A 17,941-nucleotide genomic window follows, 5' to 3' on the forward strand; every position below is an offset into this window, starting at 1 on the left:
GAGATAGCTATAAATTGTCTGCATTTAGTTCAAAGTCTAAATGAATGAATCTCAATAAACAGATGGCGTTGTATGGTTGCTAATCCAACCGCTAGAAGTTCTATTTCTTGGCACTAGATGGCTTTGGATTGTTATAGCTAAGCACTAGATGGCTTAAGTGAATAATAGATGGCGTTGGAGGCCTGGTATGAAGTCCATTACAACCCTACTGAAGTCCGATAGATGGCGTTGAAATCCAATAGATGCTTTCCTAAGCATGACCGGAATTCCAACAGATGGCGTCCCAAGCATGACCTGAAGTCCAATAAATGGCGTTGCAAGCCTGACCTGAAGTCTGATACGTGTGAATGCCTGCTACATTAGCAGACAATTTACCATAGGTAATACAGTAGGTATTTGAGTTTTCAACGAAACAATAGGCAAATACCTTCGTGGTGAATTTTTGTTCATAAATTTATTATTCATTAGCAACAGGTTTTAAGTTTACCAGATACGAACATTTAAAACAGATGCAAGATATTTTTCAAGTAACTACCACTGGTTACGTTCTGGAATGGTGTGTGGAAGCCAATTAGGAATTGTTGGCCTTCGATGAATGTTACAGGTACATGTTTACTTTCACAAGCAGAAGTTTTCTACATTGATTTGTTTTAAATTTTCTTGATATAGGAGAGGAAAAGAAAAAATATGAATTGGAGAATGTTTTGTGTAAAGGTAAAATATTCTGAAAAGTATAACTGATATTGATAATTTAATTTCCACACATCCTGGTAATGATTCTATGGTTAAGCTTCCTCTCTTGTAAACTCATTTCCTCTTGTTTCATATTTTACATGAGTGACACTAAATGTGTAAATAGTTAACATGGGAAAAATCACCTGTGCTCAAGTATATGACCTGCTGTCTGGCCAGTGGAGTTTCAGGTGCAATTAGTTACTTGTATAATGCTTTGGTGATACTATACACTTAACTGCATACAATAAGTATTTTTATGCCTTCAGGTGACTTGTGGAATTGCATAGTAATAGAGCTGTCATACTAACCTGAATACCTTAGTATTTGTTTTTCATTTGTTTGTTTTATGTTGTCCTCTGCTCTCCCTTTTTTGTCCCTGTGTAAGTGATTTATAGGTACGATATGTACGAAATTCAAACTGGTTTTCACACTTTTGGTATAATATCAACTAATTCCAAATTTCAGTTCCAGCAACAAAGTTCTTCCAATTGACTTTGTTTATTTATTTTGGTCCATCTCCCAAACATTTAGCTTGTATTATTAAAATGTTGTTTTTGGGTGTTTTGAATGTTGTATTTTGATTTGCTTTTTTTTCATTTTTGTTTTTGCAGGTAGCAATAAATAGGGAAAGTTTCATCTAAAGCTGCTTACGTTTTGCATAAATGATAAGTTGATAATTCAATCATTCACTGATCTGAGATCTCCTTTGTGATATGGCAGCAATGCCTCATTTTGTGGACTGTTATTTATTCTGGTTAAGTTTCAGAGTTTAGACATAAGCTTGTAATCTCCATAATTGTTGCAAAATTCAAAAGTAGTTAACTAGATTTTTGTTTTCTTCATATGTTCTCAGAACTGCATTGAAACAAAGACTACTTCGTAGACCACTTTTGTTTAGCATGGAGCTTCTCTTCTCTGATTTTGCCTTTGATAAAGACCAAACAAGGAGAAAACCCATCATCGACATAGAATTTTCGTTGTTTCATAGCAAGCCGTTTTACCCCCAAAAAAATCATGCTTTTTTCTTACTCTTGCCATCGACCTGTCAGATTAGTAGTAAATCCTCTAATGACAAGTTAACATATTCTAGCCATATAAAAATCAAGTCTTCAAGTTTGATCGAGTCTTAAAAAATTGATAGATTATCATAAAATAGAAGAAGGTTGAATTATATTTTAATTAAGCATAAATATCAGTTTAAAACGGATCTATTATTGAAGAATCTGAAAGTATTTCACTATATGGACTAAATGAACTGAATATTTGACACAATGCTAGCGCGCTAGTATGCTACAGCGCTAGCGCGATGCAGCAGAAATATACGGTGTATTTCCAAAATGGTTGACTGATGAAAAAATTGACATTTTGTAGGAATCAACATCCAATTTTGTGTATACCTTGTGATGTTCAACCAATTCCGATGAGTGCCGGTTTTTGTAGAAAAAATTTTTAAGCCCGACTAAATAAGCTCGACTAATTTTTGCACGAAAATTCGATGTAATTCAAAAACGGCTAACTTGACAAGAAGATGAATGACTTTTTCTGAATCAGCGTTAAATTTTGATTATACTGAGTGATTTTCGTCGAATTCCAAGAGATGTCATTTTTTGGCCGATTTTGGCGAAAGTGGTAAGGCTATTGCACTTTGCACTTTTTCATTTTTGGGTAAATTTTAAATTTCGCTTAAAATAAATGATTTCGATTCAGAATCGAATGCTTATCATGGAAATCAAATTTATTTTTCAATTGGTCTTATGGTTTTTTAATTAAACGTAAAAAACGAAAAAATAAGAAAAGTCGGGCTTATTTAGTCGGGCTTAAAAAAAAAAATTCTGCAAAAACTGGCACTCATCGGCATTGGTTGAATATCACAAGATATATTCAAAATTAAATGCTGATTCCGGGAAAATTGCTATTTTTTTCATTAAGTTAATCGTTTTTTAAATACACCGAATATTTGATACATTGCTAGCGCGCCAGTACGCTACAGCGCTAGCGCGATGCAGCAGAAATATTTGGGTAAAACGGGTTGCCATATTGCCATAGTTTTCACGGTTTCTTTTCATACGTCTGTAAAGCGAAGGGCGATGATTTCGAAATATGGCAGATGTGGATCGGTTAACTAATTATGACTATATCTACCTACACTACCAACAGCTGACGATCTGTCGAGCGTGCAGGTGTGATTTGTCTGTGGCAGAAGCAGTCTAGAAAGTCAACATAATATAGTGCCGTCTCATCCATTATTTTAGATGACATCCTTTATGTCACATCAATGAAAATTCTAATCCATCTAATAGATTTACCGAACTGTGAGCAAGAGTCAGCTTCGGTAATGTAAGCCCTCAGCAGATACAACAACGAGCCATATTCAAGTTGTAGCACAAAGTTCGTACAGCCGTGATTATTCCCGAACACCTATGCAGTAGGAAATGCTTGACAGGCAAATGGTACGATAAATCCCATAAACAGGCATCGAATGAATAAATTGAAAGGCAAATGGTACAATAAAATTCCATCAATATTAATCTAATGAATAGATTTTTCCATCCAGGCTTTCTGGCAACTGCCATATAGCTTCTTATTGCATGATGGAACAAGGATTCTCCATCGTCGTCAAGTATGTTACACGGTAATGCATTTCTTCAGAGTTATCTAATTTTCTAACGTTAATCAAACATTTGCCATTTTAGGTGGAACGCTGCTGAAAGAAAGCAGGGACATGGCGAACAGGACTTCGGAAAATGTCTACCCTAAGGGTGATGATTACATTTGTCTTACCATTAATCAGCTGTAGGATAAAACTTGATGTACTATCAAAATATTTCACTCTTTTTTATTAGTAAAATGCAACACAGTTTAATTGTTCTGTTTCTCTCTTTTAGGATTTCCCGGGTAAAACTGTGTTGCTAATGTAATGTTACGGATGCCTCCTAATCTGTCCAGCAGTCATTTTCAAGGATGATCAAATCAGGAGGTTAAGAAGAAGTATATGTCTAACGTTGAATTTTTGAATGGGTTTACCCAACATTTTTTTCATTAGCACATAGAGCAGCCAGCCAATGACACACAATTTAACTGTTTGATAACTTTTTGGAAGGACATTGTATGACGGAGGATCAGCCATTCAAAGGGGCATTTTATGGTAGATATTTCAACTACTCATTTTTGTTTGTAGTGAACACATACATTCTTCAATAACAAAACAAAAAAATGTTTTGCTTTCTAGATTGGGCTGAATCACATTTCTGTTATTCTGTGGCTGATAGATGGACCGCTACTGATTAACTTTTTTTGCGTAATTAATTTTTTTCCTTATTTTTGTTAAAATTCCAGTCTGCGTTGGTTCTTTTATGCGGACAAATAGCTTTTTTTTTTTTTTTTCTTTTCAACGTTATAATTGGATAGTGTAAAGCTGATTAGATTCATTTAGGTGTTCATTTTACTGTGAGCTATTAATATTTTGCATTCGATATAATCGTAATTTTCCAGTGAATAATGGAAGTGCTGGAAAACAAAATTAATTTTCTTTACAATTTGATTTCAGGGTATTTTTAGATTTTTATAGTTTTGAGTTTATTCAAGAGTCTGCAAGCTCTTTGCTGACTTCCTCATTCAGATATCGCCTGTCGACGATTTCACAGCCTCACGCAATTAAAGAACGTATGACAAAAAGTAAGTGATCTAAGCTAATGAACACAATGCAATGTATTCTAACTATACCATTCAAAACAAAATTCCAGGCAAAAATGATGTATTCGGAGCAGAAAAATGAAGGTGTAATCCATTTTATTGAAATAGGCACACGACAACGCTCAATCAACGTCCTTGTCTCAGTGGAGAATTTTTTCCGTGAAACATATGGCCGAAATAATATTGCAGTTGTTCAACAAAGAAAATTGTATTGTCAGACAGCATTAATGTTTAATAGCTTGAAATCCAGAGATGTGTGAAGTTGCGAAATTTCTAGATGTGAAGTGCAATCAAGCTTCTTGTTGAATTGTGAACCCAAATTATGTATTGCCTAGAAATATCTAGGTTTTTGAATCAATAAATAAAAGACAGTAAAAAAACCGGGCTCAAAAACAGGTTAAATCGCTATATTATAAAAATGCTGTTCATGATTTTGGTCGCTGCATTTGTTTAAATAAAATTGAAATGATACAAATATGGGGGGGAGGTGGCCCCCCATATTTGTCATTCACGCTCAAGAAGTTTGTTAAAAGAGTTCACATCAGTGCCGTTCCCGTCTCGAAAAAACAAGATTTTCAATTTTTACGAATATTACGGTTATTAATTGGAAAACAAGATGACGCTGCTGTGCCACTGCTTACTTGGTGACTGGGAGTAGTGAAACCTGTGTTCGAAAGTTTTTGTGAAGTATGTCGTATTCCAAGGGAAAATTCAAGAAAATCTAATGGTTGATCTGTGTGTTTTCATCCTAGAGTGTGTTTTGCAAGTGAAGCCCACAAAATGCTTGGTTTTTATGTTACATGTCTTGTAATCACCTATGTCAGCTGTCAAACCAAAAAACTATTCACAACCCATTATGTTGCATTCATCAAACTATTCTGGTGCTCATTGAGAGGTATAAGACTTATGTTTTGTTATCAGAATCTCACTGACGGATTTTCTTTTAAGGTTTAGCTCATGAAACTTCATTTGTAAAGGATACTTCCCGTTGAGGAATGTCACCAAAGATGCAAATCCTATGGGTAGGAATACCATAATATTATTCTTCTAATCTTTAACCGCTCATGGTCTCCTGTCAATTGTAATCTAACAGGTGCACCAAATTCGTCTTATGCTGCAGTGCCAACTGTAACCACAGCCATTTCGGTAGTTGTATACTCTACTTAGCCTACCAACAGACAAAGACATGTACCTCAACACAATTTATATTGGTATTGGTAAACTTTTCTCATACCTAGTATAGTTTGTTTGTTTTATAAATTCAATATTCAACCATAGGACTGCCAACTCTTTGCCGTCTGCTGCCTATTTGCTGGCCCTACAGTATTTCTAGCCATTGGACAACAGAAGTAAGTCAAATTGCTTTCATACATTTGGCTACATCAGCAATCTTATATTTCCCACTAAGTAATTCTTTTTCTTAACATTTACGATACAGAACAAAGCCTTCTTCCTCTTCTCCACGCCCGTCTTCACCTCGCCCGTCGCCTCGCCAGTCGCCGCGTCTTCGCCTCGCCAGTCGCCGCGTCTTCGCCTCGCCAGTCGCCGCGTCTTCGCCTCGCCAGTCGCCGCGTCTTCGCCTCGCCCGTCGCCTCGCCCGTCGCCCTGTCTTTGCCCCGCCCGTCGTCCCGTCTACGCCTCGCCGGTCATCCCTTCTTCGCCTCGCCCGCCCTCCCGTCTTCGCTTCGTGGTCGCCGCGTCTTCGCCTCGTCGTTTTGGTATTGTGTGTTTTGCAATGTTTATTGTTAACTAACCCGTTGGCTGCCACCCACCTTTTATCCCCTTTTTTTTTGTAGCTTGACAGGGACGGGCCGCGCTGTTCTGCTCCATGGCTATCTGCCATGGGGTGGAGCAGCGCCACTGCCCAAGATTGGCCGAATGGCCCATAGGCAATGCACCATAGGGAATCCCTTGTTCGAGACGGCGATGTAGACCTGGGATGTGCATTTCCGTAAAGGTCTCATCGCCGTTTCAGCCCGGACTGTCCTCAGTCCCCCTTGGTCGCTATCCTTTAGATAGCGATGTAGCTATAGTAGATAGTAGTGGCGTGGCAGCCAACGTGTTAGTTAAGTGTATTTGTATGTATTGTATGTTGTATTATGTGGAATATGTATAGTGGTGGATTTGTGGGTGGAAGGAGGGAAAATAAAATGCTTTGTAACATTAATTATTTTTTGCATTTATTTATTAAGTTGTTTTGTTGACTGATATGGGGATCGAACCCAAGTATTCTAGCATGCTAATCAATAGCTTTTCCATTATGCCATCTATAATTTGTTATTACTATGATAGGCATTCCATAATAACCTAATGACGAACTTATTTTAACATAGGCATCAAAATCTAAACTAATACTTGTAAGGACAGTCATGGCGCAATGGTAGCGCGCTGTGCTGTAATGCTGTAGGTTTGTGGTTCAAATCCCAGATGAACGATAAACTAATGGAAACAATACTTATCATAAAAGGTGGCATAAACAATAAAGGTGAATTGAGCAAGCTAAATAAAAGAAAAGTTGATAAATGTAATGTGTGTAGCCCACCATACACAGACAACGTAAGAAACAAATTTTGCAAAAAATATTTTAGAAAAAAATTTTATTAACAATTCTCTGCACATTATAATTATTTTTGCAACTTTAAAAAGGCACAATAGCCCTTTCAAAAGTTGCCGTCAACCCAGGCAGGGGGAGACACTGCCTTGTTGACCCACCGGGGAGATTACCCGGTGATTGGCTAAGAGAAGCCGGAAGAAGAGCCGAAGATTTGGAACATTTTTACTGGAGCGATTAACCTTTAGTTCGGATTTGTGGGTAGCCACGTCGCCCTCCGTGAACACATCATCGGACTAAGCGGACCTCCACGTCCCCTTTCCGGCCAGAGCCCTCCAAACCTCGGTATATGTTATTTTTATATATACCGTACAGTAGGGGCATGACCCCCTACGGGCTTATTACGAGTCAAGGGGAAACGGGGCTACGGAAAGGAAGGGAGCCCAGATATGCACTTCAATTTTTTAAAATATTAAATACCGTTTTTAAATGAGAATGTCAATAAAGTATGGAAATTCCATGTAGTGTATCCAATCATAATGCTTCATTCAGTACGTTGCCCCAAACAAGGAACCTTTTCAGATCAAAATTTATTATTAATCTATTATAAGACAGTAAAACTCCATTAAGCATAAAAACTCTTGATTCATATATACATTTCATACCTTAAATGACTCGTGAATTGATTGCTTAGCATATTCTTCTGAGAGAAGCTTCGGGTGAAACAACTGGAAATGACAACATATGTGATATATACACGTACAACATACGACACGTCCCATTGGAGCTTCCTTCGTTGATAGATACGTTCCCAGAATGAACAAAATCCTTTCCTATTGAATAGGAAAAAGTTACGCAGATAATACATAATTATATAAAAGCTTCATTTTTACTTACAAGTAAATTTTAAGAGGAAGAAATTGGTCCTTGAAATGTTAGTGAATTAGAGCGTAATTCATTAATGTAACACCTGCATCATCAAACCTGAATCTCATTCAAGAACTAAAATTCCAGTTAGACAACCAGCAGCGCCAATGTAATTTCTTTAGACACATCCACAGATTAAAAATTATTGGCCTTCTCAGAACCCAAAGTGAATTTTACTAGGACCGGTAGATCAAATTTAAGATCACAAGGGCCTGGGATGAATTTTTTGTTGATTACTTCTCACTTTATTGCTGTGAAATAAATTTGATGGTATTATAGATTGATTACCTGAATAAAGCTTTACATTTCACACCTAGCAGGAAAACAATGGTAAACCTACAAAATAGTATTTCATTCAAGTTACTATGGGAGTCTATTAACTTACAATTCCACAACTCACCTTAAGGAATTTAACAATTTTTTGAATGTTAGGCAGCCAGTTTTAAGTGTCATCACCACAGCATTGAACAACTAATTGCACCTGAAACTCAACAGGATAGACAAAAGGTTGTATACTTGTGCACAGGTGGTGATTTTTCCTACAATAATTATTTGCACATGTGTTTCTTTTACTAGAAGTGTCAAGAAGAAATGAGTTTACAAGAAAAGATCAACCATGGAATTCATTCAATAAATAAAAATACCAACATGTGTGGAAGTGAAATTATCCATACATTTTCCAATTCATTATATTACTTAATCTAACCTATATCAAGAAAATTAAACAAACATCAGCTTAATTTATAAAAAAATTTTTTGTAAAAGTTAACAGTTACCCATAACATTAATCAAAGGCTTACAATTCCTGATTGGCTTCCACACACCATTTCAGAAGAAAACCATTGGTAGTCCCTGGAAAAACATTTTGCATTTGTTTTAAATTTTCGTATCTAACAAACATAAAATCTCTCGCTTGTGAATCATAAATGCGAGTATAAAAATTAACCCCGAAGGTATTAAATACCTAAATTAATGAAAAATAGTGAAGAATGTTACTAACACACATCCATACTCTACGCTAGCAGGCAATTTCAGATGTCAAAGTGCAGTAGACGCTTAGAGCCATCTATTGGACTTCAACGGAGACACTGCGCGCCATCTATTGGTCTTCAACGGCGACACTGCGCGCCATCTATTGGTCTTCAGCGGCGACACTCCGCGCCATCTATTGGTCTTCAGCGGCGACACTCCGCGCCATCTATTGGTCTTCAACGGCGACACTCCGCGCCATCTATTGGTCTTCAACGGCGACACTCCGCGCCATCTATTGGTCTTCAGCGGCGACACTGCGCGCCATCTATTGGACTTCAACTGAGACACTCCGCGCCATCTATTGGACTTCAACGGAGACGTTAAACGCCATCTAGTGGACTTCGGTGGAGTCCAGCGCCAACTATTGAGTGACATCAACGCCATCTATCGTGAATAAAGGCGCCTGGAATGCACGCCATCAGACGGGCATGAAAGCAAGAAATTTTTACACTACCGGAATCCATTGCCTTTGTTTTTTATACATACTTTTTAAGGAAGTCGCTCTCCGCAAAACCTCAGCATCATTTTCTACTATAAATTTTTGGAATAGGTTATCTTCATTTTGTATAATAATAGTAACTTGTTAATCACCATTTCAAGTAATAAAACTCTTTTTCCTATCAACTCTCATTATCATGTAACTATCGACATATTTGCCATTAGGGAAAACAAACCACATTTTTGAGTCATACTAGTTGCAGGAAGAATATTGTCTGTTACCTTTCAAGTATGTTGCTTTCACCAAAACCTCACCATCATTTTTTCTTTCCAATTCAAGGAACATGCAGACCAAGCAATGTAGTCACACAACGTCTCATTTGATCAGCTAGCAGATTGACAGCAACCTGGAACAAAATGCAAAAGTAAATATGTTTTTATTCTTTACTTAATAAGACATTTCCTTCAATGTTAACGTGCATGTAGGATGTAGATGTCAGAAAAAAAAGTTGCTTCTTTGCACCCATAACTACCTATAACTAATGCATAATTTTTGGCTATCAATTCTTGGAACAGGCAAACCAAACTATGTAACACACAACATTTTATGATCAGCTAGCAAAGATTGACAGCAATCTGGTATAAAATGTGAAAGTAAACATTATTCTACTTTAACATCACTGTGAATGAATGTGTAACTCAGAAAAACAAAGATTCTGAATTGTGCCTTACTTTAATTTTTTGGCAGCTACTTGCCCCTGAACACTGAAACCTAGTTTCCAACAAAATATAAGTTATGATCAATGCACAAAATTAGATAAAATATCAGTTGAATCTACTAAACTACTATTATGTTGATAATTCAAATGTCTTGCCACTTCACTGCCTGTTGCCGGTAATCCTGCTTAGTCCTTAGGCAGTGAAAAGAAATCATTTAACGGCTGACAACATCTCACAAAATATTTTAATAATATAATTAGACATATGAATATAGTGAATTAATTCAACTTGGATTTGTTTGTTAACTTAACCATGGATTAAATAACTTAATACACTCCATGCAGCGCTTCTATTTGCTTATCTTGACAACGAGGTTCGTTCAGGTAAAAGCAGCATGTTCTATACCAAAAAGCCCACGTCCGCCGCAGCTTTAGAAGCCATGTTGAAAACTTAACTAGTACATTAGCTCATGAAGATTCCAGAAGTAGTCACCTTGCTGTAGAAACCTGTGAAACTGCGCGTGGTACGGTCCATTGGCTCCTCAGTACTCAAACGCTTAGTATTCCGGTATTTGACGCCATTTTACAACGCCTGATTGTTCAAGTAACTTTAACTGACTTGTTAGTGTGCTGACCCTCCAAGAAGCGTAGTATGACAGGAAACGCCATCTATCGTGGCGTCGGATGCCATCTACTGTAGCCATTCGTATCCACATAACACTTGCTTTGCTAATTGCTCACATCTGTGAGCAACAATGAATCTAGTAGTTGGAGTAGAATTCAAATTGATGAGACGTACAGGGCGTCGTCTAAAATTATGCAAGAGACGGTACTATGTTATGTTGAGTTACTAGAAGTCTGCTCCTGACATCTCACATCGGTACGCCCGACAAATTGTCAGCTGCTCTGCTTTTGCCAACCAAAGGTTGACATAACCATAACCCCATAACTATGTTAACCGATCAACATCTGCCACATTTCGTATAAAAATCATAGTCCTTCGTTTTGCAGACATTGGAAAACATGAAAACAATAGAAATTCGATTTCTATGTTGAATTTTGTTTTTGTCTGTCCTGTACCAAATAGGCTACTTAGGTTAAATCTACTGCATCCATGGGGCCCACCAACCAACCAACGATATATGTTGAGTAAAAGCTTCTGGATTTCGACCAATAACCGTGACATTAACGTGATGTATCCGCCTGTGTCATCCTAGACGGGCGGATATAAAAAAAAAAAAAATTTAGGCTCTACATTTTTTTTTCTTTACTCATTACCGTTTGCTCTTCTTATGACCACAAATACATTGTTATGCACTTGAAGTATAGAACCATTACGCGTAACTATTGTATGTTTCACATGGATGACACTACCGACAGGTAGGAACCAGAAAGACAAAAAAGACAAAAAAAATAAAAAATAAAAAAAAATTAAAAAAAATTTATGAATTCGAAAATGAAACATAGTGAAAAGGGCCGAGTTAGGAAAACCTAGATAAATGGGGGACACCAGTGGCTCGACAAGATGTACTGAGTTTTACTGGGGATCCTTTGGCTCCGAATCAGCGGTAGGATCGAATGGATTCGGTCCACCGGGTCCACCCATTTGCCTCCTTAGTTGTTCCACCAGTTCAGGATTGGTTGCCTGCATCTGCTGTGCCAGTTGCTGCCCCCTGCACGAGTAGAAAACATCAAACCCCTTCAACATTGAGAAATTCAGTAAATTTTGCATTGCTTACACTTGAAGCAGGGATTCCAGTCCACCACCACCTTGACTAGAACCAGCCATCATTTGATTCATCCTATAAACTACCATTAAGTTATCGTTCACAAAAAGGAGCTGGAAATGAAAACTTACAATTGCTGCATGTTTGGATTGCTTAGCATTTGCTGCGCCATAGACATCAAACCTTTAAGTTGAAAAAAAAGCATTTAACACAAAGAGCTACGAATTACTATTCGTTGCTTAAGAGACCTGGGTTATTAAGCATAGCTCCCACATCAAGTCCTGGAATACCCAGGCCAGGAGGCATTCCAGGAAGACGTTCGGCTCCACCCGTTTGCTTAAGTTTTTCTTCTGCGATCTGTAGGTTACTCTGGTAGCTCTCGTTGTCTGGCTCCAACTGGACAGCTCGTTCATAGCATCTGACAGCTTCACCGTGCTGGTTTAGACTGGCATGGGCCAGACTACATTTTGAAAAATTTAACTTAATTTTAGACGCACTGAATATTGACAGGAAAAAAACACCGCAATCAGATTGCGATAAACTACAATTTCCTACCCCATTCGACCGTAGGCTTTGCTATACAAAGGATCAATATTGATCGCTTTTTTGCAGTCGTCGATGGCATTCTGGTGTTGATTTAGTTTACTATGCGCTGCAGCCCGGTTACAATAATAGACAGCATTCCTTCCGTCCAGTTCAATAGCTCTATGAAAAGAAATCAAAGTGGAAGAATAAAAATTGATAATGCCATGGGGCAGAAAACAGCCAGTAAATGGTGGCTAGTACTTTGAATAACACATAAGGGCTTCATTAAACTGCTCTGATTTCATTAGATTATTTCCTTCATTTTTCAGTTTTTCAGCTTGTGCTTTGCTTTCCTCAGATGCTTCATCTGGCATGCTTGAGACCTGAAATATAATAATGTTATAGATTACATCACATTTAAACTGAATTCAGAAACCCTAACCTCAGAGGCAACAGCATCATGGAAGATATCAAGCAATGACTTTGAGACACTCAATGACGCTGCATCGTCAGGTGACAGTTCAAATGCGGTTTCTAAACATTGCACAGCAACCTCAAGACTTTCCTATATTTCACCCAATATAGTACTAGAAATATTTTATATTTTTAGGCTTAAAACAGATGTGTAATATACCTGAGCATCGGGTAATAAATTTCCGTATTGTTTTTGCTCCGCTAAAAACTGCACGATGGCCAGTGCTAGCCGCTTCACACTTGACATTCTAAAAGACTGTATATGTTAAAATACGTGAAATTTTTCAACGAAATATACACATTGATATTAATAATTGCCAATACCTTTAGCGAATCGACAGTATGGATGTGATACCGCCAGGAAATGTTGACACACGTGTCAGTTATTCGTTGCTTTCCACTTCGTGATTTAGCAAAGAACATAGAATTTTCCCAGCAGGCGACAGTCGTAGAATGCTCCATACACGAAGGCCAACTTGCGTCCGACCGGATACGAGAAAAATGGTAACTAGCGCTCTTATCCTAGTAGTAGCAGTTCCAGTTCGATTTGTAATAACTCATAAATTACCTAAATATGTTTCACCGCAACCTCTTAAATTATTTATTAAATTTTGAACCTTCACATAACGTGTGGTACAGGAAATAGCTTTCCCTGTACTAACGGTGGAATCACAAATGAAATGTTAAATTACGCAATTGCCTTTCTCGTCAGGCAACATGCACGTTTTGAAGCATTCAGTATCATGGCATCGTCTAGCAGACGAATTCGACCTGTCCTTTTCCTCTAAGTTCCGTTTTTTTTGTGTCGAACTTTTGTTCAAGTCACGAAACATTAAATTAAACAATGGAATATCAAAGAGAACCATGGTAATCTTATTTACGTTAAATCCCAAATCAGCTGTGCTCAAATTGTGTGCTCCATGACAGTGTTATATAGTCCTGAACTTTTTCTATGCTGGGGGGTCTAACAGTAGCTAAAGCAACGTGGGCACTTCCCGGTTTATAACAAACGCCGCTGTTTCGAACACTGTGCTGTGTATTTGTAAATTATCATCTCAGAATTATTTTTAATTTTTTTCAGCCCCTGGCGAATTGTTGACGATTGTGGTGGAGCCTTCACCATGGGAGCTATCGGTGGCGCTGTCTTCCAGAGCATCAAAGGATTCAGGAATGCCCCAAGTGTAAGTTGAGGAAGCATACTGAATTGCAATACCTTTTCACTTGTGAAATTTTCATTCATCCTATGGTTTTTCGTAAAACATGCAGGGTTTCCAAAGGCGTGCATTTGGCAGTATAATTGCTGTCAAGGAAAGGGCTCCAATTATTGGTGGCAATTTTGCCGTGTGGGGTGGAATGTTCTCCACCATAGATTGCACATTAGTTTACTTCCGGCAGAAAGAAGACCCTTGGAACTCAATCATCAGTGGATTTGCAACTGGTGGTATCCTTGCTGCCAGAAGTAAGAACATTTTCAGCCTATCATGGGATGTGTCTGACAGTTAATTAACTCGATATTCCTGTTTTGTAGATGGTGCGGGTGCTATGGTCGGCAGCGCGGTTGTTGGAGGCTTAATTTTAGCCCTAATCGAAGGCATGGGCATTCTCTTCACGCGAATGACAGCTGATCAATTTCGGCCTATGAGCCCTGCTGCAGAAGAACCAATGAATTCTCCACCTTCATTTGGATCCCAACAGTACCAGTAGCCAAACGTCATAATCTAGCCAGCCAATTTCCTCTCTGTTGTTTCTTTTTTTTTTCCCCCCAATTCTATTCATCCTCGTTTCCTCGTCGGTAGTGCTCACACGCTATAGAAAGCGACACGTGAGTCAGTTATTTGCATTAATTGATTGGGCATGCATCACGCAGCCCCATTTCTCTGTCCTGGTACCGTATGTTTCTTCTGGCATTTTCCGCCTGTCTACTGTGCTGTTGACATTTAATGCCGCTGTTTGACGCATCTCAATCAAGTGTATAAAGAAACGGATTACTAATAAGAAACACCTCCACAAAATTTAATGAACTTTGCAACTGCATTCGTTGTTTGGCTACCTTAACCGATGTAAAATGCTTTCCAATCAAGTTTGCCCATTCACAGAAGGCATGGCATTAAAAAGAAATTTTCTATTATTGGCACCTGTTGTTTAAAGGCAATGGCTGTCGGAGAAAATTCCTGTCGAAATTGAAGGAGAGACATAAACTTATAGAGAGCGAACATTTCATGAGACTGAGGATGAAAAGCAACATGCCGTGAAAGGAAACACAATGATGGGACGGTCAAACGAAATTCAAAGCGGCCTGCGCGCCGCTGTAGCAACAGCAATCATGTGGCCAAAGGAATAAATATCTACGGCTACCAAGTCACTATGCAAATCACGTGCCATAGTACATAATAAAGAGAACCCCATAGATAGAATGAAAGAATGGCCTCCCTGCGGGCACAATGAGTCGATGAACGCAGACGCGAGAGAAACTCTAGCCATCCGTTTGTTCTCTCCTTCTTTTTCGTTAGTCGAAATACATTATCGCGGAATGTTATCGTCTCAGACCTCCCGAAGAAAAAGAAAAGAAAAACCTCTACAATCTTTTTTTTTTTTTACTTTGACTTAATGTTCGCCACGCATCGACAGCTACGACCTCATGGTCACACCCATTCCGAGAACACCGTGTTCCAATCGCCTCACGATCACGCAACTTTATTTAGCCGCTTCACTTCACTGATCATAAATGGATAAGACGAAGGATTACGTGCCAGTCGACTACAATGAATTGATTGACGCGCTTCGTTTATTTATTTTGATTCTATTAGTGTGTGGCATTTTGTAATTCTCAACTGTTTGCACTTCTCCCACGCCATCTCCTTTCCCGTTGTTCGACCCACCACATCGGCCACATTCAAAGGCAGTTCATTATAGCTTTTCTTGTTTACTGCCCTTAAATGGACAAAGGCCCAAGCCCCTTCGATGCGAATATGCTTATAATCTCTCTTTTAACCTTAGTCTTTTCCTCCTTTTTGTTTTTTTTTAATGATTATTTGTTTGCATCTATCCCGTCGCGTTGCCTCTTATTCGGATGTGTTTTATCACCAGCGATCAATAAACCGACAGAACAAAGGCGGGAGGTTACTACGCGAGCAGGAAAAAGCGCTGAACTAAAAAAAAACTTGATACCATACATGAAACAACCAAAACAAAAACAAAAACAAAAAAAAAGGTTGCCTTATGAAAAAGAAGAGTTCAGTGAAGGCACTGTGTCGACATTTAGGATTAGGCAATCGTTCAACAAGCTGACGTCTAAAAGTGCAGAACTGACACGAAACCGGTCGGAGGTGGCAAGAAAAAAAAAAAAAGTCCGGTTCGTTTGCTGAATGAGCCGAATTGGATGGGACATCAAAGGGCAGCACCTCTCCACTCTTATCTCTCCTGTTCATCTTCTGACACGTCACAGTACGTGTCATGATGGCTCGTCAAAAGGCCGGCAGTCTGGCCCGTCACCCATAGAAAATAACAAACACAAAAAAAAAAAGTACCTGGGCGGGTGGTCTTATCGCTTGGCGAGAAGGGAAGAAAAAAAAAGTAGTTTTTGTGCGCGTGTTCGTAAACAGTCAATCATCGACAGCAAGAGGAAACGACTCAACTTTGGGGTTCTTTTCAAGGTGAGCTGCGGATGTGTGTTGCGAGAGACGTTATCGGCCTTTATGAAACTAGCGCATGCCTGTACATACACTGTTCCAATCTCACGGCCGACTGTCAAAAGTAAATCTAACTTTTTTTTCTTTTTTCAAAAAATAAGCCCGACGATTTCTAACGCTTTTGCCCATGCCCATAACGGCCGTTTCTTAAGCCTTTTAACAGTTGAGAAAGTGACCTCTTTTGAATATACGCTCCCTTTTTCTTGTTTCCCCTGCGCGTGCGCGTACGTATAATATTGCGTTCAATCAAAGCCAGTGAACAAAATTCGAGTCATTTCGAAAGAGAAATAAAGAAAAACAAAAGAAAAAGTCACCTTTCTGTATCGAACAAGTTTTGTAGATTTCGCCTTTGTTGTTCTTTATTTGTCCTATTCAAATTAAACCACCACAAACGACTTGATATGATAGACTATACGAGAGCGAATTAGGAAGGTTCGTTTTTTTTTTTGTCCTTGCATTAAAAAGAATTTTCTTATTCTTTTCACGGCACCTTGGCGAAACTGAATGGGAAAACATATTGCATCTCATAAATGTCTCACACCATTTGAATGTCTAGCCCATCCAGCAGAGCTGAAATACGCACTGCGTGTATTACAAAACTAACGCCCTTCTTTCAAAGTTGATGGCCCCTGTGCGTTAGCTCTATAAACTCCGGACCGTGCCAAGTGTTTGTCTTTCAGTATCCAACGTGATGCCACACAAATTACCAATCAAACAGTGTCCATTCGTGCGGCCTTGATGTTAGGCTCGCATGGTGGACTCGGATCGATTCTTTTCATGTCAAACTCGTTCCAATTGAGCCACGCAATACACACTGGAGACGAGCTAAAACAGCTGTATTGACAGGCCCGAGATAACGAAGAAGGAGTGCTTCCTTTTAGACGTAACAAACCACACGGACTTGTTTAAAAATTTTTTTTTTTTGGTTAATGTCGAAATGTGTTGCGAGTCTCTAACGTTGCACGTCGATTGAGATTTAACAAAGGAAGGAGGTCGCTTCATTTTTCTTTTCTGGTTGGCGATTTCACGCGTGACCTAGACGGGCCTCACGCCAACCATTTCGTATTTCGTATTTAGCATTGCAAGCTTTAGCCTTGAGTGCATCTTCAGACAAGCCACTCTCTCTTATGGGTGTGTGCGTATGTCTCTGACAAAGTTATAGCGGAGTCCCTTCTCGAGTGTCAGTTGCATACCTTTCAGCATTACTGGCAAAATCTGCGTGAAAGCGGGGCCGTGTCGGATGGTTGGAGTGGCCCCACGGCGTGTACCCGCCGGTCTATGTCTGTGTTTCCACTGCATTTAACTTTTATAGCGGCCAGCATACGGAGAGAGAGAGAGAGAGAGAGAGAAAAAGAACGGAATACTACACAGAGAGAGAGAATGAGAAAACAACTGGGCGGTCCGTTATGTGGGCTATACGCGTATCACGCT

The 17,941-nt window shown here is 38.9% G+C and overlaps 3 protein-coding genes and 4 long non-coding RNA genes across 9 annotated transcripts in view; 4 read left to right on the top strand and 3 right to left on the bottom strand.

The window, feature by feature from the left end:
- The first annotated feature begins 2 nt into the window (after nt 1-2).
- LOC130695418 (uncharacterized) lies at nt 3-1,201 on the top strand. The gene is made up of 3 exons (XR_009002379.1): nt 3-380; nt 469-604; nt 670-1,201. It is a non-coding gene; the product is annotated as an uncharacterized LOC130695418 (long non-coding RNA).
- A 2,065-nt stretch (nt 1,202-3,266) lies between these two features.
- Nucleotides 3,267-4,736, top strand: LOC130695093 (uncharacterized). Its single transcript, XR_009002261.2, has 7 exons — nt 3,267-3,367; nt 3,429-3,545; nt 3,621-3,723; nt 3,779-3,880; nt 3,965-4,033; nt 4,283-4,410; nt 4,479-4,736. It is a non-coding gene; the product is annotated as an uncharacterized LOC130695093 (long non-coding RNA).
- LOC130695088 (cell division cycle protein 123 homolog) overlaps nt 3,916-17,941 on the bottom strand; it is a 39,006-nt gene continuing 24,980 nt past the window's right edge. Inside the window, exon 7 of the mRNA XM_057518206.2 lies at nt 3,916-3,927. The gene's annotated coding sequence lies outside the window, so the exon portion shown is untranslated. The remainder of the gene's footprint in view (nt 3,928-17,941) is intronic.
- Nucleotides 5,092-5,945, top strand: LOC130695094 (uncharacterized). Its single transcript, XR_009420904.1, has 5 exons — nt 5,092-5,323; nt 5,377-5,450; nt 5,522-5,639; nt 5,707-5,777; nt 5,867-5,945. It is a non-coding gene; the product is annotated as an uncharacterized LOC130695094 (long non-coding RNA).
- Nucleotides 7,555-10,730, bottom strand: LOC132087893 (uncharacterized). Of its 3 annotated transcripts, none has more exons than XR_009420835.1 (10): nt 10,589-10,730; nt 10,109-10,148; nt 9,659-9,783; nt 9,425-9,469; nt 8,683-9,341; nt 8,555-8,612; nt 8,307-8,478; nt 8,195-8,242; nt 7,877-8,118; nt 7,555-7,812 (listed from the first exon to the last, which is right to left on the bottom strand). It is a non-coding gene; the product is annotated as an uncharacterized LOC132087893 (long non-coding RNA). The 3 variants fall into 3 exon arrangements; XR_009420834.1 differs by having other exon boundaries at nt 8,551-8,612; XR_009420833.1 differs by having other exon boundaries at nt 8,307-8,612.
- On the bottom strand, nt 11,430-13,283 carry LOC130695091 (small glutamine-rich tetratricopeptide repeat-containing protein alpha-like). Its single transcript, XM_057518213.1, has 9 exons — nt 13,146-13,283; nt 12,982-13,069; nt 12,790-12,912; nt 12,609-12,730; nt 12,378-12,527; nt 12,071-12,282; nt 11,954-12,005; nt 11,835-11,897; nt 11,430-11,768 (listed from the first exon to the last, which is right to left on the bottom strand). Exons 2-9 carry the CDS (start codon nt 13,066-13,068, stop codon nt 11,633-11,635), a joined length of 945 nt encoding a protein of 314 aa, XP_057374196.1. The 5' UTR covers nt 13,069; nt 13,146-13,283; the 3' UTR covers nt 11,430-11,632.
- On the top strand, nt 13,538-14,833 carry LOC130695092 (mitochondrial import inner membrane translocase subunit Tim17-B-like). Its single transcript, XM_057518214.2, has 4 exons — nt 13,538-13,688; nt 13,903-14,002; nt 14,088-14,280; nt 14,350-14,833. Exons 1-4 carry the CDS (start codon nt 13,666-13,668, stop codon nt 14,523-14,525), a joined length of 492 nt encoding a protein of 163 aa, XP_057374197.1. The 5' UTR covers nt 13,538-13,665; the 3' UTR covers nt 14,526-14,833.

This window comes from Daphnia carinata, chromosome 4 (assembly GCF_022539665.2).
Source record: "Daphnia carinata strain CSIRO-1 chromosome 4, CSIRO_AGI_Dcar_HiC_V3, whole genome shotgun sequence".
Taxonomy (NCBI): Eukaryota; Metazoa; Arthropoda; class Branchiopoda; order Diplostraca; family Daphniidae; genus Daphnia; species Daphnia carinata.